At 34.5% G+C, this 24,129-nt stretch overlaps 1 protein-coding gene across 1 annotated transcript in view; it reads left to right on the top strand.

Annotated features, from left to right (window-relative positions):
* The window catches only part of LOC125646260 (uncharacterized), a 140,368-nt gene that overhangs the window by 52,087 nt on the left and 64,152 nt on the right, over positions 1 to 24,129 (top strand). The window contains exons 8-10 of the mRNA XM_056140983.1: positions 2,204 to 2,390; positions 4,204 to 4,329; positions 19,783 to 19,939. Of these exons, the coding sequence (XP_055996958.1) occupies positions 2,204 to 2,390; positions 4,204 to 4,329; positions 19,783 to 19,939 (470 nt within the window). The remainder of the gene's footprint in view (positions 1 to 2,203; positions 2,391 to 4,203; positions 4,330 to 19,782; positions 19,940 to 24,129) is intronic.

Here is a 24,129-nt window from a genome sequence, read left to right as displayed (position 1 = left end):
GTTTCAGCATATATTTATCTTTCATTAATAAAAATTTCTTACTCTCTTAACACCAGGGACTGAATCCTCAATTTATGCCATGGAGTAGTAGTTAGGAGAAACAAATAATGTATAAATCCACTTAAAGAAAAAAGAAATTAGTATGATTTTTCTCTGAATTCCATAGACATATAACGGATAAATGTTATCCGCTATATGATTTTTTTTTCAAATTAGGGCCCTCTTGCGCATACAGCATACATGGTTACTAAAACATTTCAATGTGCAGTGTTTATAAAAATGATAATAAAAAGAAAGAACAAAAAGGAGCAAAATATGCACTATTAATATGTCAGAGCAATGCCTATGTGAATACATACTGCAACTTTGCATTCTGAACAAGTAAATTAAACATACACATAATTATACAAGTCCATATTCCTCTCATTTCAGCCAACTGTGCGTTTACTAGTTCTGGTATACATGCTAGGCTATAACTGATAAATTTGATTACATCCCTCGCGCCTCCCATTTTCATCTTAACACTTTAGCCTACACCCCCTTGTTGGTGTCCACTCCCCCAAATCAATGTCTTATATTTAAAGCATATGTCAATATTGAATAAAAATTTCCGATTTTATGTTGAGGGTTGGACGAAAATACAATTATCATTTCAATGTAATGGGATTGTGAAACTACTAGGCTAATTTAGTCAAGACAGTTTTACATTTCATTCATGCATAGAATAGCCCTACTTACCTGATTTCACTTCTGGTGTGTCCAGGGATCTATGTTTGCACTACTTTCAGTTTTGTATTCTTCGTGAGATTTATGCGATTAATCGTTGTACATCATTTTCACTGGTCTATTATAACGGTAAGAAAGAAATAAAGAAGTTTTTCCTTCAAAGTCTCCGCTTTGTTTGTTTAGTGCCGACATTGCGCACTAGCATTCGCGATAAATACTAACTACCGGATACGTCTCTTTCATTTCGCTCACTTCCGCGCGAGACCATGGGTTGTTTTCATCTGCTCGTGTAGCACATTCGTATTATAATGGTCAAAGTTGATATTGTGCGAAAAACATTTGAGAAAGGTAAGAGTCTAATAATGAAATGAACAATACTCACCCGATCCCGTGGACACATCCTAAAATATGACTATGCGTACAATTAAATATTTGGTATTAGTAATGAAACATAATTTTAGAAATGTTTGTTTACAAAGCAGTCAACTACTGGCTTAAGTGAATACAAACAAGAAATATTACAGTAAGTAGTTAATCGTAAATACATCAATATTGTTATAATCAGTTATCATAACACGTTCTTTGCATACAAGTCTTACAAGACATTAATTATTAAAGACAAAAATGTTCCTTTTTGTTTATTCCGTGTGGTACATAAGTATTTGATTGTTTCTTCCATAAATTTTCTCTAAAGCGACGATAAATGTCATCTTTGTAAAGTTTTTCAATTCCTATTGCAGAATAATCGACAATACTATGATAATCCGTATAGAAATGAATCGCAACAGGGTCAACAGTTTCTCGTCTAATAAATGACAAATTCAAAACATGCCTTTGGTATAAAGATTAACCCAGTTTTTCCCACATATACAATTGTGTTGCATTTCTTGCAAAACACTCCATAAACTACATTGCTGGATTTACAATTGATACAATTTTTGATATATTTGTTACCGTTGCAGTCCTCAAATTGATTGGTTTTAATGACATATTGACATAAAGTACACTTTTTAGCACCATATGGCTTGCAAAACGTTTCTTTTCTAAAAAATAGAAAATTGTGTTTCAGAATGTCTTTTGAATTTTTGTCTCTTTTAAAAGCCACTGTGGGCATATCTTTAAAAACGTTTTTGAGGCAGTCAGAATTTTCCAAAAAAAAATTGACGGTTTTTTAAAAATCTTATGAATATTGGGCTTATAAGCCCTTTAGAATAGTCTACCACAAAGGGAACACGGTGACCCTGCTTCGTCTTTTTTCTGTAGTACTTTCGTGTGTGTAGTCGTGCGTTACGTTGCTATGAGGGATAAACACGACTGAAGAAGACTGGTAACACGGTCGAAATATTACTACAAAGTGTTTAGAGTTTTTTAAAATTATATTTTACTTCCAAAAAAGAGACTTGTATTAAATATATATATGCAAGGTGAAGATAAGGTGTATATATATATATATATATATATATATTATGTTATTTAGGTTAATGCCATTGCGGGTGCCTGCCATACAAATAAGTCTAAACATTATTTGGGACAAGCAGTTGATCTTCAGTTGGACAAAGAGCCTACCGGTGGTAGAAATAAAAAACAAGAGAAATCATTCATGGACGCCTGTAAGGCTGCTGGAGGTTGGACTCACGGAGGGACTCATGTTCATTGTCAGATAGGTTAACACAAGTTTATCTTTATCGAATCAAGAGCAAGATTAGTCGATTTTCTGCCCCCCCCCCCTCTACCCAAAAGGTGTTCTTGCACATCCATTTTTTGCGATATTCCTTTGACGTTACCAATTCATGGGCTTTTGACGTCACAAAGTCTTGGGCGCCTTTGAACTGGTATATAGTGCCCAGAGGCTTTGTGTGTCATTATATTGTTTTTTGTTTCGTTGTACATGTATATTGTAGGTATTTGTGTGCTTCATTGTTTTTTTTTTTTATTTGAGAACAAACTTGAATACCATCACAGTGTCATCCACTTCTGCTTCATACTTAGATATTTTATTGAAAATAGATATTAACGACAAACTAACAACTCAACTTTATGATAAACGGGATGATTTCAGCTTCTCCATCGTCATCTTTCCATTTTTATGTAGCAATATTCCATTGTCACCTGCATGTGGTGTTTATATATCTCAACTGATTCGATACGCAAGAGCTTGTTCTGAGTATGATCGGTTTTTAAATCAAGGCAGGCTACTGACAAACAAGTTGATTGTGCAGGGGTTTCAACAATCTCGTATAAAATCAGCATTTCGTAAACTCTATGGTCGTTAAAACAATCTAGATTGCCAATAGAACCTATCATTGGGTCAAATGATGTTTGACTTGTTTCATACTGATTGTTAAGCCGTTCTTGGCACACGAATTTTGACCACGGATGGCTCCATTAATCTGACCAAAATATAGGATTCTTGGCGGGTGTAACCGGTCGACAGGGGATGATTACTCCTCCTAGACACTTGATCACACCTCTGGTATATCCAGGGGTCTGTGTTTGCCCAACTCTCTATTTCGTATTGCTTATGGGAGTTATGAGATTGATCATTGTCATTATTCATTATCATAGTTGATATTTATTTCATTGACAAATTCACGTGCGTTCATTCATTTGTTCATTCATTCTTTCATTCATTCCTTGTATGAGAGTTAATTCCCTTTGATAGTGACTACTATTATTGGAATGCCCGGGGGAGTAAGAGTGTGTTAGACTTGTTTTTCTAGTTCTGTGAGTGAGTGCGTATGTCTAGCGCTAACTTTAACATCACGCACCTGTTTTTGTCATTAAAAATCCCGACACCTCAAGAGACGGACCTGAACATAAGTAGCTCATTGACAAATCTTCTAGATTTCCAAAGCTGTCTTGCATGGTAAGATTTTATTTTAAATAAAAACTATTTTATATATCAATTTAACTAAAATAATTTGATTTAGTAAAATTATTTCCACATTAAAACTTTGAGCGCGGTTGGACGTATGTGAGTTGATTTCATTATATTTGTAGATTACCACGTTTACCACTTTCATCGTGTTCATGATTCCATGATTTAAATAAACATCTTTATCATCTTTATCTGCGTTTGGAGTCAATCTGAACTCGTGAAAAATCTTTCATACAACATTATTTTACCCTTGACAGTGATAAGAGTGGTAGAATTTTATGTAATACTCAGGTGACCGATCATGCCTGTGGGCCTCTTGTTAACGATCAAGAGAATAAATCATAAGTAGAAGTCAGAGTATGTTGAAACATGATCGTATTTAAACCCATTGTTTAAATTATTTCATTAATGCATATATTTTCACTCTCTTATCACATATCAAAAATATTAATACGTGTTGTGTGTACATCATCAATATACATGCATATTTACTTCAACATATTTAAATCCTTATAAAATGTTAATGTAAAATTAAGGTTAATAGTTTGAAAATTCTAATGAGATCAGAAGAATATGTAGTTTTTTTCCTTTCATTTAAGCTGGTGATGAAGCATGCATTACTGAAGGAGGTACTTGTCAGGAGAATGACCGAATGTGTGACGGGGAGTATAAAACTGGTCTTTGTGGAGGGGGAATCAACAGACAGTGTTGTCTTCCAGCCTCAGGTACTCTGGAAGAATCTAATTTATGCAACAGTCCTTTTCACATGTATTTAAATTTCGTATGAATTCAATACTCATTTTATTGATCTCCAGAATTTAAGGATATTTTAAATTCAACTAGTTTTAATTGTAACGGGGACCGTTACGTTTGTTATCGTCCTTTAAAAATTAAACATTTGAAAAACGATGCACGCGCATGCGCATTCGCGTTGGCAGTTTTTGCTACACTAATATATAGATACACATATTGTCTACGTTTGCTGTGAATATCATTTCATTCGCTTCATAAATAAGATAGTTACAGACGTTTTAGTATTATCCAATCAAAATGAAGTGCACGTGCATCCACGTGCAAATTGGTAATTTTGACCATGCAAAGCACTTAAGGGTCTCAATATATACCTATGATATGAATATCAAGCAATTTTGATGAACAACAAAAAAGTTAGACTGATTCCAAAGTTAGTGTACAAATTTTGTAATGCACGATAAAATAACTATTATTTTTCATATCTACAAATGATATACTATCATCCTATTTAGGTTTCATATCGATCCCTTTAATATTCTGATTTTCCATTTTTTGTACCAAAATTACAGTGCACGTGCGCGTGCGTGCATGCACGTGCAGACAAAATGACTATCGTTATGCACATCTACAAACGCTATACTATTATCCTGGAAAATTTCATATCGATCCCTTTTGCAGTTTCTGAGAACACTATGGGACAAAATAGTACCGGAGAAAAAGAATAATAACTAGAAACTCATTACTAGTAATGAGTAGGTCTTCCGTTATACTACTTCCTGTCGAGATCGAAGAGCTCCAATCGAATAAATATTCCATTCTACACCTTAATAATTCTCAACTAATCATACTCTTAACTTTCAACAAAAATACCCATGTTTGAGACAACTTCCGATTTTTCGGTCGGCACTTCCGGTGGACATATTTTACATGAGCAAGACCTAATCAGCATCCATATTAGCCCCGATATCTGTCAAAACAAAAAAAAAAACTTTAAAAAATGACATTTTTTATATCGCTTCCTGTCACGACCGAAAGTGACGGCTACGTACGATTCTCATATGATGCAAACACACTGATGACTGACTATCACTGCTGAAAACTTGAGACTTCAGTCGTTCACATTTGCTTGAACAAATTCTCATTTTGAAGACTGCAAATCTCGCGACCGGAAGTAGATTTCACCAAAATATTTTACGTTATTCTAGGTATTTGCAATGTCTATAATATACAAGAAAATCATTTGTAATATTCCATATACAAGCGAGATTTAAGGCAAAGTCAAAAACTCAATTTTTCCAGTTTTTCTCTTAAAACAGGAAGTTGCCGTTTTTTCTTCCGGTAGGATCAACATATTTCAAAACAACAAGAATAAAGCAATAAACTAATGTTCGTTTTGAGTCAAAAGAAAAAATCTGAAATTTTGGATTTCTTTGATCACTTCCGGTGACGACCGGAAGTGACGGCTTACGGAGTTAACCATATTCTTTAAACCTACTTGTCATGATCTATCATTCCTGAAAGTTTAGTGCCTTAATCTTTAACCGTTTCCGATATCTCCCGCTGACAAGATTTTTTCTAAAAAAAAAAACACAAACCGGAAATTGGACATATCTGACGACCGGAAGTGAATTTTGAAGAAATGAAAAGAGTTGTTCGAGGTATTCTTATTCTCTATCATCCCTGAAAATTTCAAGGAAATCCAGCCATATCTGAGAAATCAAGGAGAAAACAAAATTAATAATAATAATAATAATAACTAGACACGCATTACTAGTAATGAGTAGGTCTTCCGTTTGTTCACTTCCGGTAAAGAGTTTTCTGATCCTACGAAAACCATTCAAATATATCAGAGAATGTACTTTAACAATAAATGAGAAGTGTATTATCGAATTTTTTACTCATTTCTTGTAACTTCCGGTGACGACCGGAAGTACTATTAAGATGTGTTTTCCTACAAATGACAGCGACTGTCTATATTCCCTGTAAATTTCACGTCTCTATCTGAAAGAGTTCTCAACAAAAAGAAGTAAACTAAAGAAAGAAAAAGTAGTAGGTAACTACCGACCGGAAGTCAATTTTGAAAAACAAAATTGTCAAAACTCTAGAAGTTCATACTATTCTTAAGACATGTGAAAATCATATCAAACAATTCAAATATAAGCGAGATTTATGGGGACAAAGAGACGAAAAGTAAAAAAGTATTTTATCAAGAAACCGGAAGTAGTCGTTTTGACTACCGACGGGGTCAATATTCTTTTGACACTTTGAAATAGACTTAATAAACTAGTATAGGTTTCAATTTAAAAGAAAAAGTTTGAAATTTACGATTATTTCAGTCACTTCCGGTGACGACAGAATGTGACGGTCGACATGCTCAACCCCCTATTGCATGCTTACAGAGATTGATCATTCCTAAATATTTGATGAACCTATCTTTTACCCTTTCCAAGAAAAATGCTGGAAAAAATCTCGTTTGAGAAACAGAAAATCGGCCATATTTTCCTACCAGAAGTGAATTTTTGAAAAACAAAAAAATAACCACAGCAAAGTCATTTCATAAGACATTAGTCCTGAAAATTTCAAGAAAATCTACCCCGCCATCTCTGAGAAATCACTCGAAGAAATCGGAAAATCGTCATTTTTTTTCCAAATACTTCCGGTATAGAGCGGAAGTGACAAATGAAAAAATCGAAAGTATGTGTACAATGGACTAATGCTAGTTGATCAACCCTACAAGTTTCAAGCGTCTATATATATTCGTTATTGAGAAGCTGAAAAAACAAAGTTTGAATTTGTCCAACCCCTATATCCCGACCGGAAGTAAATTTTCGAACAATATTTGACAGTACTCTAGACATTTATAGTGTCTACAATATATGTTAAATACAAGTCAAACACTTGTTTAGTGAACGAGATTTAAGGAATTGAAAAAGGAGAATTTGAAAAGTTTTTCCTTAATTACCGGAAGTGGACATTTCGACTTCCGGTGGGGTCAACGGTTTTCAATACTCCAAAAGACACCTGATAAAGTGGTATAGGTTTCGATTCAACAACTACAACTTTAATTTTTCGATTCATTTTATCACTTCTGGTGACGACCGGAAGTGACGGCCGACATTCTGAACCCCCAACTGCATGCCTACAAAGTGAGATGTATTAACTCTGAAAATTTGGTGACCCTATCGTTTACCGTTTCTGAGAAAAACGCTGCACAACGAAAACAGCTAATAAGCCATATTTGCCGATCGAAAGTGAATTTTGAAAAAATGAAAAAAGCTGTTCGAGGTATTTTCATTCTCTATCATCCCTGAAAATTTCAAGAAATCTATCCAGCCATCTGTGAGAAATCAAGGGAAAAAAGAAATAATAATAACTAGAAATGCTCTCGTTGCGAGCAACAAATAGGTCTTCCGTCCAATTTCTGACGAGATAGGATCTTGACTGGGATAATTCAATTAGTGAAGAACGACTATACATGAAAGAAATAAACATGTATATGTAAGACGTGATTTATCAATTATAAACAATTTCGGTTTTGTTTTATTCACTTTCGAGTATCTCGGGAGTCCATAAAACGACTAAAAATTCCAAGTGGACCGCGTAGGAAACTACACTAAAAATTTGCATAAAAAATACTGAGTTTTTTGGACAACTTCCTGTTTCAAACAACCAACTTCCGGTGGAAATGGTATGACTTATTACACCCTTTTAAATAATGTAATGAGCATTAGAATTTCAAAAAATGAAAAATTACATATAGTTATGGTACTTCCGCTGGATGACGGAAGTGACGGCAAGAAAAATGAAACACGTATGTCACATCTACAAGTCACCATCTAACATTCCTGAAAGTTTTAAGACTCAATCTTTGATTATTTATGAGAAAACGCTTGGAGAAAAATACCCAGAAATCGTAGATATTTAACGAACGGAAGTGAATTTTCAAAAAAAAATAAAATAATAATTCACTATACTCTAAAGATGGATAATGTCAATTATATATGTGAAAATCATATCAAACACTTGATTTATAAGCGAGAGATAGGATAGCAAAGAAAGACCAATTCTTCGAAGTTTTTCTCTAAAAACCGGAAGTTGCTGGTTAAACTTCCGGTAAGTTCAGCATTTTCTGAAACTCCGAAAGTGACCTAATTAATCAATGCAAGTTTTGTTTCAAAAGTATAACTTTGAAATTTGTTGTTTCTTTTGTTCACTTCCGGTGACGACTGGATGTCACGGATGACAATGATAAACCTTATTACAAAGTTAAACGTCAATATCTATCATTCCTGAAAGTTTCAAGACTCAATCGTAAATCATTTATGAGAAAACCTCCTTTGAAGAGCGGAAATTCTGCCCTAACCTGAATTTTGAATTAGTATTAAAGGATATCTTAGACATGGATAATGTCAATGATATCTGTAAATATCGTATTAAAAAGATGCTCAATAGGCGAAGTATACGCGAACAAAAAAAAACGGTTTTTCTTTAAAAACCGGAAGTTGCTGGTTAAACTTCCGACGAGTCTAACATTTTCTGAAACGCCAAAACAGACCTTATAAATCTATGCGAGGTTTGTTTCAAAAGCAAAATTTTGAAATTTGACATTTCTTTTTTTCACTTCCAGTGACGGCCGGAAGTGACGGATGGTAATGATAAACCTTATTACAGAGCTACAAGTCACCATCTATCATCCCTGAAAGTTTCATGATTCAATTTTTAACCGTTTATGAGAAAACGCCCGAACAAAATGTCATTTGCAAAACGGAAATTCGACCGTAATTCGCGACCGGAAGTGAATTTTGAAATAATATCAAAAGGTTCCCTAGAGATAGATATTGTCAATAATATCTGTAAATATCGTATTAAAAACTTGATCAATAAGCGAGATATACGAAGACAAACAAAAACCAATTTTTCGAAGTTTTTCTCTAAAAGCCGGAAGTTGCTGGTTAACTTCCGGTAAGTCTAACATATTCTGAAACGCCGAAAGAGACTTTATTAATCTATGCAAGATTTGTTTCAAAAACAGAAATTTGTGATTTGACGTTTCTTCTCTTCAGTTCCGGTGACGACCGGAAGTGACGGATCGCATTGATAAACCTTATTACAGAGGTACAGGTTGCCATCTATCATCCCTGAAAGTTTCAAGACTCAATCTTTCACCGTTTATGAAAAAACGTCTGGACAAAATGTCATTTTAAAAACGGAAAATCGGACGTAACTTGCAACTGGAAGTAAATTTTCAAAAATTGAAATGGATATATATATATATCAATGGATATATAAACTTCAGGTGAAAACGCATTACCCCAGAAAATTTGAAGCAAATCGATCGAGCCATCTCTGAGAAATGCTCTGCACAAAATCGGTAAGGAAAAAAAAAGAATAAAAATAATAAAAAGAAAAGTGAAAAATCAACAATAGAACGAGCTATAACTGTGTTGGGATGCCAACACAAATGTCTCCGAACACCTCCCCATGTCAGAAACGGTTTTTGATGCCACTCAGGATCCTCCAAAACCCTAGAAACTAAATTTGGTTGAAGTCCGACGGATTTGATTTTTGGCCGCCATTTTCTTCTATGGCAGCCATTTTGAAAAATTTGAAAATAGATAGGAAGGAAATACTGATGCTAAAAATGAACTGTGGACCCTCCATTTCCCCCAGAACCCAAATGTTGTAGAGATTTTAACACTTTGAAATATTTCGGTATATGGCGGCCATTTTGAAAATGGCGGCTCAAAAAAAAAATTTGATGGTGGATATGGACTCGGGGATCACAATATCACCCTAGAAATAAAATTTGGTGGAAATTCGACAACTTTGATTTTTTGACGTTTTTGGCCACCATTTTGAAACGACGGCCATTTTGAAAATTTGGAAAGTTGATTGCACCCTTCCTCATGACCCCCTATCGGCTCAAAAAGTTTGAAGTAGATCAGTCGAAGCAGTTTCATATAATCGTGCGGAAAAATTTCTCACTAAAGAAGAGGAAAAATAAGAAGAAGAAAATAATAATAACAAGCTATAACTGTGTTGGGATGCCAACACAAATGTCTCCGAACACCTCCCTATGTCAGAAATTGTTTTTGATGCCAGATATGCACTCAAGATCCTCAAAAAACCCTTAAAAATAAATTTGGTTGAAATCCGAAGGACTCGATTTTTGGCCGCCATTTTCTTCCATGGCGGCCATTTTGAAACATTTGAAAATTAATTGGAAGGAAATACTGATGCTAGAAATGAATTGTGGACCATCAATTTACCCTATAACCCAAACGTTGTAGAGATTTTAACACTTTCAAATATTTCGGTATATGGCGGCCATTTTGAAAATGGCGGCCTGAAAAAAAATTTTAATGGTGGAAATTGACTTGGGGTCACCAAATTACCCTAAAAGTAGAATTTGGTTGAAATCCGACAACCTTGAGTTTTGACATTTTTTGGCCCCCATTTTGAAACGGCGGCCATTTTGAACATTTGAAAAGTTGATTGCACCCCTCCTAATGACCCCCTATCAGTTCACAAAGTTTGAAGTGGATCTGTGGAAGCACTTTCAAATAATCGAGCGGACAAATTTCTCACTAAAGAAAAGGAAAAATAAGAAGAAAATAAGAATAACGAGCTATAACTGTGTTGGGATGCCAACACAAATGTCTCCGAACACCTCCCCATGTCAGAAATGGTTTTTGATGCCAGATATACAATCAAGATCCTCAAAAAACCCTAGAAACTAAGTTTGGTTGAAATCCGACGGACTTGATTTTTGGCCGCCATTTTCTTCCATGGCGGCCATTTTGAAACATTTGAAAATAGATTGGAAGGAAATACTGATGCTAGAAATGAACTGTGGACCCTCCAATTACCCCCAGAAACCAAATGTTGTAGAGATTTTAACATTTTCAAATATTTTGGTATATGGCGGCCATTTTGAAAGTGGCGGCTCAAATTTCTTTTTTGAGGCTGGGAATAAACTCGGGGTCACCAAATTAACCTAGAAATAAAATTTGGTTGAAATCCGACAACCTTGATTTTTTGACGTTTTTGGCCGCTATTTTGAAACGGCGGCCATTTTGAAAATTTCGAAAGTTGATTGCACCCCTCCTCATCACCCCCTATCAGCTCACAAAGTTTGAAGTGGATCTGTCGAAACACTTTCATAAAATCGAGCGGACAAATTTCTCTGGAAAGAAGAGGAATAAAAAGAAGAAGAAGACTAGAAATTATCTCGTTGCGAGCAACGAATAGGTCTTCCGTCCAATTTCTGACGAGATAGGATGTTGACTGGAAGAATTCAATTAGTGAATTAGTGAAGAACGACTATACATGAAAGAAATAAACAGATACATGTAAGACATCATTTATCAATTGTAAACAATTTCGGTTTTGTTTCATTCACTTTCAAGTATCTCGGTACTCCATAACACGACTAAAAATTCCAATTGAACCACGTAGGAACCCACACTAAAAATTTCCATAAAAAATACTGAGTTTTTGGACAACTTCCGGTTTCGAACAACTAACTTCCGGTTTCGAACAACCAACTTCCGGTTTCGAACAACCAACTTCCGGTGGAAATGATATGACTTATTACACTCTATTAAATAATTTTATGAGGATTGGAATTTAAAAAATGAAATATTACATATTTTTATGGTACTTCCGGTGGATGACGGAAGTGACAGCAGGAAAGTTGAAACACATATGTCACATCTACAAGTCACTATCTAACTTTCCTGAAAGCTTCAAGACTCAATCTTTGAGTATTTATGAGAAAACACTTGGAGAGAAAAAAAACGGAAATCGTACATATTTAACGAACGGAAGTGAATTTAGAAGAAGAAAAAAACAACAATAATTCACTATACTCTGAAGATGGATAATGTCAATTATATATTTGAAAATCACAAAAACACTTCCTTTATAAGCGAGAGATATGACAGCAAAGAAAAACCATTTTTCCGAAGTTTTTCTCTAAAAACCGGAAGTTGCTGGTTAAACTTCCGGTAATTCTAACATTTTCTGAAACGCCGAAAGAGACCTAACTAACCTATATAAGTTTTGTTTCAAAAGCATAATTTTGAAATTTGACGTTTCTTTTGTTCACTTCCGGTGACGGCCAGAAGTGACGGATGGCAAAAATAATACTTTATTGCACAGCTACAATTCATAATCTATCATCCCTGAAAGATTGAAGACTCAATCTTTAACTGTTTATGAGAAAACGCCCGGACAAAATATCATTTGAAAAACGGAAATTCGGCCGTAACTTGTGACCGGAAGTGAATTTTGAAATAGTGTTACAGGGTTCTATTAAGATGGATAGTTTCATTAAAATCTGTAAATATCGTATTAAAAGTTTGATAAATAAACGAGATATACTAGGACAAAGAAAGACCATTTTTTCGAAGTTTCTCTCTAAAAACCGGAAGTTGCTGGTTAAACTTCCGGTAAGTCTAACATTTTCTGAAACGCCGAAAGATATCTAGTTAATCTATGCAAGTTTTGTGTCAAAAGCATTAGTTTGAAATTTGACGTTTCTTTTGTTCACTTCCGGTGACGGCCGGAAGTGACGGATGGCAATGATAATACACTATTGCATAGCTACAAGTCACCATCTATCATCCCTGAAAGTTTGAAGTCTCAATCTTTAACCGTTTATGAGAAAACGCCCGGACAAAATGTCATTTGAAAAACGGAAATTCAGCCGTAACTTCCGACCGAAAGTGATTTTTGCAAAACCAAAAAAACCTTTCTAGACAATCCTATTTTACATCTTTCCTGAAAGTTTCATGAAAATCTATCATGCCGTTTTAGAAAAATCGCGTGCACAAAATCGGTAAGAAAAAGAACAATAATAATAATAATAGAGGAAAAGAAACATAAGGTCTTCCGTTGAGACGGAAGACCTTAAAAATAAGAATAATAAGAAACGGAGCAAAAACAATATGTCTCTGACACTTTGTGTTCGGAGACATAATAATAGAAGACGGAAGACCCTAATAAAAAACAGTAGAATCACTATAAGGTCTTCCGTCTGGAACGGAAGACCTTAATAATAAACAGTAGAATCACTATAAGGTCTTCCGTCTGGAACGGAAGACCTTAATAATAAACAGTAGAATCACTATAAGGTCCGTAATAATAATAATAATAAGAAGAAGAAACAAAGTAAAAACAATATGTTCCCAAACTTTGTTTGGGGAACATAATAATACCATCAGAAGGACAAAAATGTTTTCAGAAAATGAACGTAACTCCTTCATTCTTTGTCCATTTTCTCTGTTTAATTTACAGATAATCATATCATTCTAAATAGAAATAGAGTAAGAAGAAAGAAATGTATTCGAATTTGTAAATAAATGCATTTCCTAACAATCATTTGGCACCCTGGCGTTTACAAAGTAACGATTTAAAGGGAATCAGTAGAAATAACAAGAAATGTTTGAAAATCGTATATGTCCTCGCAAAATTTTAAAGGGTTACACACATGTATTATTTAATTGATAGTAATGACAAAACAATTGAAGATATGCAACGGACAATACATTTCTACGTCCAGAGTGGATTGACCTTTAACCATGTGACCTAAAAATCAATAGAGGTTATCTACTCCTTAGGATGTACATCAATTTATACCATGGAAATAGCAATATATATATATATATATATATATATATATATATATATATATATATATATATTGCTATTTCCATGGTATAAATTGATGTACATCCTATATATATCCAAAATTGAAATAGAGTCTCAGTAATCGGATACTAATATTTAAAAAATATGAAAAGAAAACACAGAAATCCTCCGTAAAGCTTTAGCGCTTTCATTACATCTTCAGAAGGTTTACAAAAATGTATACATAGCAGTATCATAGTAACAGTGATTATGACGTCAAAGTAAGCGGAACGTTAAATGTCTATATTGTGACGTCATGGATATTGTACAACAATGATCTGGAAAAAGTACGGGAAAATCATAGGCAATTATAAAAGACTATTAAGTTTTGGCTTTACAATAGCAATGAAATGTTTTTCTTTTTCCCGTCTCTGAATAGCACTGGCACATCTGAGTTTATAAAATGGGAAAATGTTAAATCGTTTTTTACCACACGTTTCCAGGTGTGCACTTAACTGGATTTGTCTGTATTCAGGTGTACTGATGTGCTGCTTATGTACACGTACACGGGCACGGAGAGTGTTGCCAGTTTCACCAATGTAATATTCCTTGCATCCAGGACATGTGATGGCGTATATGACATCCTTTGTATCGCATGACATGTTAGCATTAACTTTAAATTCTCGTCCGTTAAAATTATAACTGGTCCCTTCTGTAATGTAGTCACATGTACCGCATCGAGGGTCCGTACACTTTGACACTGTATAAGTATGGTCATCTAATTGGGAGGAACAAAGTATTCTCTTAAGATTTTTGGGCTGGCGTTTACTGCTAATAAAACGACAGTTCTTGTATATGCCTTTTGTTTGTTCATCTTCCCTAAGTAGCTAATTTAATTCATAAACATTTTTACTGAGATAAAATCCGCGAAACAATGTGACGTCATAATTGAAATCAGTATATCACTAAGTATATATTAAATTCCGATTTTATTTTTTATTTAAGTTTTATTTATGCATAAAATAAACCATGCAGCTACTAAGATCCAATGAAAGTAAACTGATGACGTCATGACTATACATCGAGTGACGTTGACACATGCAAGGAATTTGTTTATATGTGCCATGCAAATATCGACAAAATGTGGAGTATTTGAAATATATAACATGGGATATATATGTCAAACGCTGAGAATTTATTGATATTAAGAAGGTATGTTGTTATCTTTCATTGACAATTTTGTTTAACGGAGAAAACATTCCATTTAGCATGTTGATCCGATTTTCCTCTGTCACAGACTGAAATAAAACTGCAAAAGTAGCACATTAGGCCGCATACTTTTAGAGACTTTTTATACACCGTTTGAAAGGTCATAAACTAATGTACACGACAATTACTGATAGAATCGTCTGTTAAAAAAACTTTTAAAGAAAACTGCATAGCATCAGCCATCCGTGCAAAATGTAAAACATGGGCTAGATGGTTTCGTGTTTAAATGTTCAATAATTATTTCTTATTGAAAGTGGTAGGATTCTATCAGTAATTCTGATATACAATGGGTGTTTTACCGTCATTATCGCCAGTTAGACCAATATTTAAATCTTGGGATAATGTGTTACTTTTACATTTTCTATTAAGGTACCTCCATGATCTATTTATAACAGTCATGCAATGACGTCATACGGAAGCGCATGTTTGTCATGTTGTTATGATACAAAATGTTCTCATTTAAACAACCAAAATAGTTTTTAAGAGTTAGTAGCTCCCTCTCTGTGTAAGACCGATTTTAAAAATGATGCAGTTTACGTGCATAAATGAAGCATGACCTGCCTTAACATACCCGCGTAATAAATACAATTTTAATTCCTCCAAGCGGATATCCCTCGTATCATGGTACAAATCCTTCTTGTGAGATTATATGGTATAACTGTTTTAGTATGGTGGGGATGGCACGATCCGAAATGCAGGTATTGGTGGGTATCTGTGGGCTTATAATAAATATCCGTATTTAAGCTGGTATTTTCTTTTAATATAAGAACGTCAAGAAATGGCATTTGCGTATCATCTGTTTCCATCGTGAATTTGATATCCGAGTTCAGTTGGTTTAGTAGATCGTAAAACTCCGATAACTTATCGACACCATCATCCCACAAGATAAAACAATCATCTAAATATCTCTTCCATTTAGACTGTATATTATTTGCAAATTCTGCCCCCCACAACGTACATAGTTGATCATGTAACTAATGTTCTAGATAACCTAGGGTTAATGTTGCATAGGTAGGTGCGACGTTTGTCCCCATTGCAGTTCCCTTAGTTTGGAGGTAATGATGGTCGGAAAAAGCAAACGAGTTGTTGTCTAGAACTAATTTTAGTGCTTCTAAAATAAAATCCTGTTGGAATCTGTCATTAAGTACATCGGGATAGTTTTCCATCCAGAATTTTACCGCTTCCAATCCTAATTCTGTAGGAATATTAGTATATAAACTAATAACATCCAGAGTGACAAGTTTAGTGTTGGAGGTGACCTGAGTAGGTAAATGATTTATAAAATCCAGATCGTCTCTTACAAAGCTGGGTACTTTTTGGCAATATGATTTTAAAAGTATATCCAATAAATGACTCAGTCTCTGCGTTGAACAGTTTGGTCCTCCTACTATGGGTCTGAAGGATAAGTCCGCTGGATCCAGACAAGTAATACATACACTATTTTGATTTGCTATGGCATCCTTAATAATTTTAGACTTGTGAACTTTAGGTAAACCATAGAATTGACTCTCTCGGAATTCAAAGTTTGTCAGGTAGTCCTGTTCTTTATCTGTTAAACCTTCCGATAGTGGTCCATATACTAGATTTTTAATTTTTGTAATGGTTTTCTTCTCATGACAATTATGTAGTCTATCATAAAAATTGTTGTCTTGTAACATTTGTAAAATTTTATTTTTGTAGAAATCCTTATTCATTAAGACAACTCCACCTCCTTTATCGGCCTCTTTGATAATGATAGTTGGGTCATCACGGAGGTTTTTAAGAGCATTTTCCTCTTCTGTAGAGAGATTAGATTTAATATTCCTGGGTTTGTTTGGAAAATGAATATTTTCTAATGTGTCGCAAACGGCATCCAAAGTTCTATTTCTTCCTCGTTTTGGATTGAACTTTGATTTATTTCTTACAAGGTTTGTTGGCTCTGCCTCTGTAGACTCGGATTCAGATTCACTGGTCTCACTTTCATGAAAATATTCATATAATCTGAGTCGCCGAGTATAGGCTTTAACATCCGTTTTAAGCTCTTGATTATTGACATGAGGTGTAGGGGTGTATTTTAGACCCTTAGACAGTAGTTTTATTTCGGAATCCGTTAGTTGTCTATCAGAAAGATTAAATACTTTTGGTTCTGTCTTAATTATATTCCTGGGTGTATCCCTTGAATTGCTGTTGTTGATAACCGTGGTATTTGGTTCTTGTATCTCTGGTCTTGGCTCATTTTGCCTCCTCCTAAAAAATGATTACACCTGGGCCATCATTTTCTAAAGGAATAAATTCATTTTGGGGAAAACGAAAAAATACAAATAAGAATCAATACGAGAATTCTAAATCCAAAAATCAAATCTCTCGTAGTGCTATTCCGCAATATCGACAGATTCCTAAGCATCACAAAGCTATAAACAGGCGGAATCAGGACAATAGCGGACAAAATGAAAATAACCAAGGGTATAGTAGAAATAGACGTCCACCAAACTTTTACAGAAACCAAAGAACCACGTATATCGGAAGAGGGGTACGCAACTATTTTTTAGGGGATCAAAGTTTTACATAGAAATATATAGGGAAAGTCTTTAAAAAAATTCTTCTTAAGATCCATTGGGCCAGAGAAGTTTACATTTACATAAAAGCTTCCTGACATAATGCAGATTCAAGTTTGTAAACATAACGGACCCCGAGGGTAGGGTGGACCGCAAAAAGGGATCAAACCTTTAGATACAAATTAGTGAAAATCTTTAAAAATCTTCTTACGTACTACTGGGCCTGAAAAGTTTACATTGACATGAAAGCTTTATGACGTAATACAGATTCAAATATATAAACATCATGCCTCCTGCGGCGTGTTGGATCACAATATGGATGTGAATATATTGGGAAAATCTTGAAATATGGGCCAAGGTGACTCAGGTGAGCGATGTGGGCCATGGGCCTCTTTTGTATAATATGTTTGTAGAAGAAACAGTAGAATCACTATAAGGTCTTCCGTGAAGAACGGAAGACCTTAATAATAATAAACAGTACAATCACTATAAGGCCTTCCGTCTGAAACGGAAGACCTTAATAAAAAGAAAAGTGAAAAATCAACAATAGAATAATAGAAGGTTCTTCCGCTGAAGACGGAAGACCCTAATAAGAAAAGTGAAAAATCAACAATAGAATAATAGAAGGGTCTTCCGATGAAGACGGAAGACCATAATAACTAGTAATCCTAATTGTTCGCGAACAATTAGAGGGCTTTCCACCTACAATGATTTAAAAAAAGATATTTAAGATGATGTACGAAACTCAAAACGACCTTGAAAATTTAATAATAATTTAAAATAATAAAAACTTAAATATAATGTTTACGATGACCTTGACCTTGATCTCATTTTAAAGGTCAAAGGTAATCGCTCTTAATGCAAGTGATCCTATGTCTCTATCTATATTAATGTAAAAGCTATCAGCTTAAAAACGTTAATCAAGACATTCAGGGGCAATGATTTGTTTAGGGGTTTTCGGTTACTTTCCGTTAGTTTCTCAATGCTAAAAATACTTTGAAAGACCTTGAAAATGGAAAAAAAATAATTTTGATGATGACCTTGACCTTTGACCTCATTTTGAAGGTCAAAGGTCATCGGTCTTAATGCAAGTGGTCCCATGTTTTCATCGATATTAATATAAAAGTTATAGGCTTAGATAATGATATTGGAGACTTTCAGGGGCAATAACTATGCTTAAGGGTTTCGTATCCCTTTGATTATTTTTTCTTTAAAAGAGGGTTTTACTGTGAATTCATTAGCGAAGGTTTCGTGTCTCTATGACTTTCCGTTAAGTAGGAGTAGCGATAACAATGTTTGCGACGCGAGTCTCCGAAATTCACAAAAGGGTCAAAGTTCAAAGTTGTAATGCATACTATCAAAACCAATCAAGAAGTCAATACTTACCCATATAATATTTCAACGCTATCTTAAGCAGGAAAGAGAGTATAAAAAGTGCTATTTTTTCCTCTTTTCTGATGACCTTGACCTTGACCTAATTTTCAAGGTCAAAGGTCACCGATCCTATTCCAGTTGGTCCCATGTCTCTACGACAAACCGTTCTCAAGTTCGACATGTTTTACGAATAAATCGCAAAACATAAAGAGGCATTAACTCCCTTTAGGGGACACCGAATCTCTTCATTTTAAATTCTTCGCTTCTACTAATTACCCTCTATGTTTTAGAAAAGGTTTCATCCTCCTATCATTTACGGTTATGGTTATACTAGTATACTAAGTTTAATGTCTATCAAGCAATGGGTTCTCGATATATCAAGCTGACAATATATTCCTGTATGCCCACAGTAAATTGACCCTTGACCTGAAAAAAGAGGGGTCTTCTTCTACTCTTTAGAAGTTCGTTGTAGTATGATAAGTTCAATTACTAATGAGTTTCCTAATTTTCAGTTACATGTATCGTTCAACTCTAGTTTTAGATATGCTTATGCACTGTATTATATGTTAACAAAATGCAGTTTTGAATAAAACTAAAAATTTAACCCATTATTAGATGGATGTAGCAGTAAAGCCCAAGAAATCGCATGCAAAATAAAAGAAACAGAAAACATAACATTGTTGACAATGAACCCTTCTGAGATAAAAGACGGTGCCGATCCTTTCAGCAACATTCGAGACGCTTGTGATGGAAGGCCATCAAAACGGTCCAGGTAAGTACATGTATACAGATACATCTCATGTCTTATTTACGATGGGTTTTTCTATAAATACTAAGGGTACCTCATTATAAGTTATTTTATATTACAACTTCATCTGTGTTATGAATTCTGTCGAAGATTATTGCAGGCGATGGGCTAAATTTGAAAATGAAGAACATGTCAGAATGGATTAACAGTTTAAGAGGAATACCAAAATCCCACATTAGACTCATCAAAACAAAAGTACTTACAAGATATACTTGTGTGTACAGTAAACCAGAAGTGATCAAAGAATTAGATAGGTTACACGAGGAATATACTTTGGTTCCAGCTGACAAAACTTGTAACAACATTGTCTTTTTTGTAAGGCCCATTCTGTATTTTACTATCACATTTGGTAATTGTACTTAAACTCCAACTGCCCTTTGAAAGAATAAGATTCTTTGAAACCATTTTTCAGTTTTAGACACATTTAATATCCCAGTCAATGCGATGTATGGATATAAATTACCTATACTGGATTCCTAAACTCGATTGCTGGATCGAGTAAATAATCTACCAAACTCCTATCTTTGTTCCCCACGAAAATATTAACAGCTGTGAAGGAGAAACTTCAAACGTACTGTGCGACTACATATGCCAGACGTGGTGTGAATCAAATCAGGATTCTAAAAAAAAAAAACTTTTAGGAAATTTGAAATAGCAAAACCTTTCTAAAATCAACAACATCAAAACGTATGAGTTTTCAACTCTTTAGGCGACCATTCCTCACGATAAATTAAAGACTAGACTTTTTGACATCACAGACAGTTGCTTCTTCAACAGAGATGGACAAAAGAAATATTCGTATCTAGTGATCGGTCATTACTTTGTTAAACACCACTCTGATCCCACACACAAGTACCCTGAAGTTGAAATAGAAAATAGCTCATCAATAACAATTTCTTCTTAGTCTTTGGTGATCAGGTCTTCCAACAGTCTATTGGAATTCCCATGGGCACGAATTGTGCTCCTTTGTTAGCTGACCTGTGTTATATTCATAAGAATCAGAGTTTATTCAAAAGCTTGTACATGACAAGAAAAATAATCTCTTGTTGTGGCCTTCAACTCGACGTTTAGATATATCGACGACGTTTTATCTATTAACAATAATCATTTTCATGCATATGTCGATTCGATATATGTGTATCCCTATGAACTGGAGATAAAAGACACCACGGGTGCCTCCACATCTGCTTCATACTTAGATGTTTTATTGAAAATGGATATTGACGGCAAACTAACAACTCAAATTTACGATAAGCGGGATGATTTCAGCTTTTCCATCGTCAAGTTCCCATATTTTTGTAGCAATATTCCATTATCACTTGCATATGGTCTTTATATCTCTCAACTGATTCAATACGCAGGAGCTTGTTCGGTGTATGAACAGTTTTAAATCGATGAAGACTACTGATAAACAAGTTGATGTTTCAACAGGGGTTTCAACAGTTAAAGCCACCATTTCGTAAATTCTATGGTTGTTATAATGATCCAGCTTGCCCATATAACCTATCATTGGGTCAAATGCTGCACAGCGGGGTTAAAGGTCATAGGAGACAATTTTAAAAAAATGTTTTGCACGAAAATGTGTTCTTCTTTAATTACTTAATATATGTAAATAAGTCATTCAGAAAAAATCGTAAGGTAACAGACTCTACAGATCGTCAAATGTTGCTATGGTGTGAAGTATCAAAATAGGAAGATGACTTATCTCCCTTGCTTTATGACGTCAAAAGAGACCAACCTGACGCAAATGTGTATTTGTTTATACTAATAACTGCGGGTTTTAGCCGTCAAAATGTTCAATGTGCTTACATTCAACTGTAATGTAGCAAATCGGGTAATTCTATATACTTTTGTCTAAATGATCCAACGTTCAGAAAGACTTGGGTGTGAAATCTACACCGAGAACACAGAACTCGAAGTTGTTTCACGATCATTTTACATGATTACGGGGGTTGATGAGGATCAGTTTCGTTATTGTATACACTCTACTTTGGCAAAAACTAATGGATTTATGAAATTAAATCTTCAAGAAGATGCAGTTCTAACTATTTTCGACTACAGACCAACTGCAAGCACGGCGAAGACGAGAAAATCCTACAAAACTAAACGTTGACTGTATAATGACGGTAGTACAGATATTCATAATTTAGTATCTGAACATGATCTGATTTGTTTTGAAATGAAATTTGACTCTGAAATAGTCATGTGAAGCTCTTCTGATCAGAATATTTTTCTCTGTAGATAAGTAAATAAATTGAAGATGAATATGTCTAACTTTACACATGTGTAAGTTGAAAGTTGCATTATCAGACACCCCCCCCCCTCTTTTCTGTTTAAAAAGAATGTTCAAAGCAAATGGTGGAGCGATCATGAAACTACAAGTTTTTATATCAGATGAAATAAACCGATTTTTACCGTCATGCAAGAGTTGGGTGATGATTTTTTTAAATGAAGCACTAATTTGCACGTTGGTTACCTTATTGGGGGCAAAATTTAAAACAAAAAATTAATTAAATTATTCTTCAAATAGGCCTTAATGTCGCAAATTTTATTGTAAAAGAATGTTAAGTAGACATTTATATTTATTATTATATAATTCACCTCTTAAACTAAAATAGCTGCACACGATTCTTGGAAAAATTCTATGAAAATGAATTCAAAATGCGGCGCTCGCGATTTGTGCAAAGGAAATTCCGATCTGGCTATAGAATATATCCGAGTCAGGGTGGAACTTGGGCACATGAAACCAAAGGGGGATGAGGGGGTGCCCACCTTTTCTGTCAGTCAACCTTCAATTACTTCAACTTTTGGAAAAAACAACAACGGATACTGCTTGTCTGCATGGGGTTGAAAAAAGCGGAAGTAATAACTATCTATATTTCTTTTATTGTCATCAGAGAATGTACTCTGAAATTATCATACATTTATCATTAACCAGTCAGTATTATTTCAACCGATTTGGAATAAATAGGACCTTGATCGATCTTGTTCGTCCTCTGAAGAAAAATCGTCGATGTGGCTGGTATTTGCATTAATAATGAGTTCAAAGTTATATCCTTGTGTAACGAACTATGGTTCCCCATTCAAAAACTTCTCCAGCTGTGAATAAATCGTCTATGGATGTGCTTTTGTTTTGATTCGCAAATCTGAGTGTGGTCTCTTATGACGTCACAAATTCAGGAAATAAGGAACGATAATCGGGTAACGATTTTCTATTCCGACTACCTTTGCACTTCGATTTCTTCGAGTTAATATCGTCATTAATCTTAAAAAGTATTTTTGAGGAGTCTGTGAAACAAAGTTTATAATTATGGAGAGAGAAAAGTATGGTTAAAAACCGTCTCTTATGAACTTTAAGATGTCCCGAGTAAAATAACAAGTAATAACAGCATATTCGTATAAAAGTAAAATTCTTCCAAACGTCGAATTTTTAAAAGTAAAAATCGTTTGTCAATACATAAACAAACATCGTATCACGTGAGAAAATCCTTCGCTTAACTACAAGTACGTAGTTTTTATCCGCTAGACTTTTAGTTGTTTATCACCTCGGCACATGTGAAAGATGCACTCAAATCATTTGCAGCTTGGGCTTGATATGTTGACATTGAAATGGTAAATTTAAAAAGTGATATGGATCGATACAATATCCTCTCAAATATAGCATTTTCCATAATCTTAACTCAAATGTTGGGCATTTTCCACATTCACATCCAAATCGTATCTAAACGATGCAAAATATTCTACCTTCCGTATCAAAATCCTAAATCTGCAACTAGTCACCTTTAGGAATATGTCTTGCTCGAAATAAAATATCGTCATCTTTCACCTGTGCCGAGTCGATATGTACATGCGTTGGTTTTCTTTATTCCAAATGACTATGCACATCGGGGGCGATTTCAAAGTCACAAAGTAATTTAAAGATTACTTTACATTCTTTCGTGCACATACTATATATAGGAATAGTAGACTTATAAATTATCAAAGAAAACTATAGACCTGTACGTCGTGATGTACTTTTATATTGTGACGTCATATAGTGTGAAGTGCACCGAGGTACATTGCATGATGTTTGTTTTAACTTTACGCGGGACACCTTAACCTTGCTGTGTGTCTGACGTGTTTCATACCGATTGTTAGTCCGTTCTTGGCACATT

This window comes from Ostrea edulis, chromosome 6, assembly GCF_947568905.1.
Source record: "Ostrea edulis chromosome 6, xbOstEdul1.1, whole genome shotgun sequence".
Taxonomy (NCBI): domain Eukaryota; kingdom Metazoa; phylum Mollusca; class Bivalvia; order Ostreida; family Ostreidae; genus Ostrea; species Ostrea edulis.
This window is presented reverse-complemented; position numbering and strand designations above follow the sequence as displayed.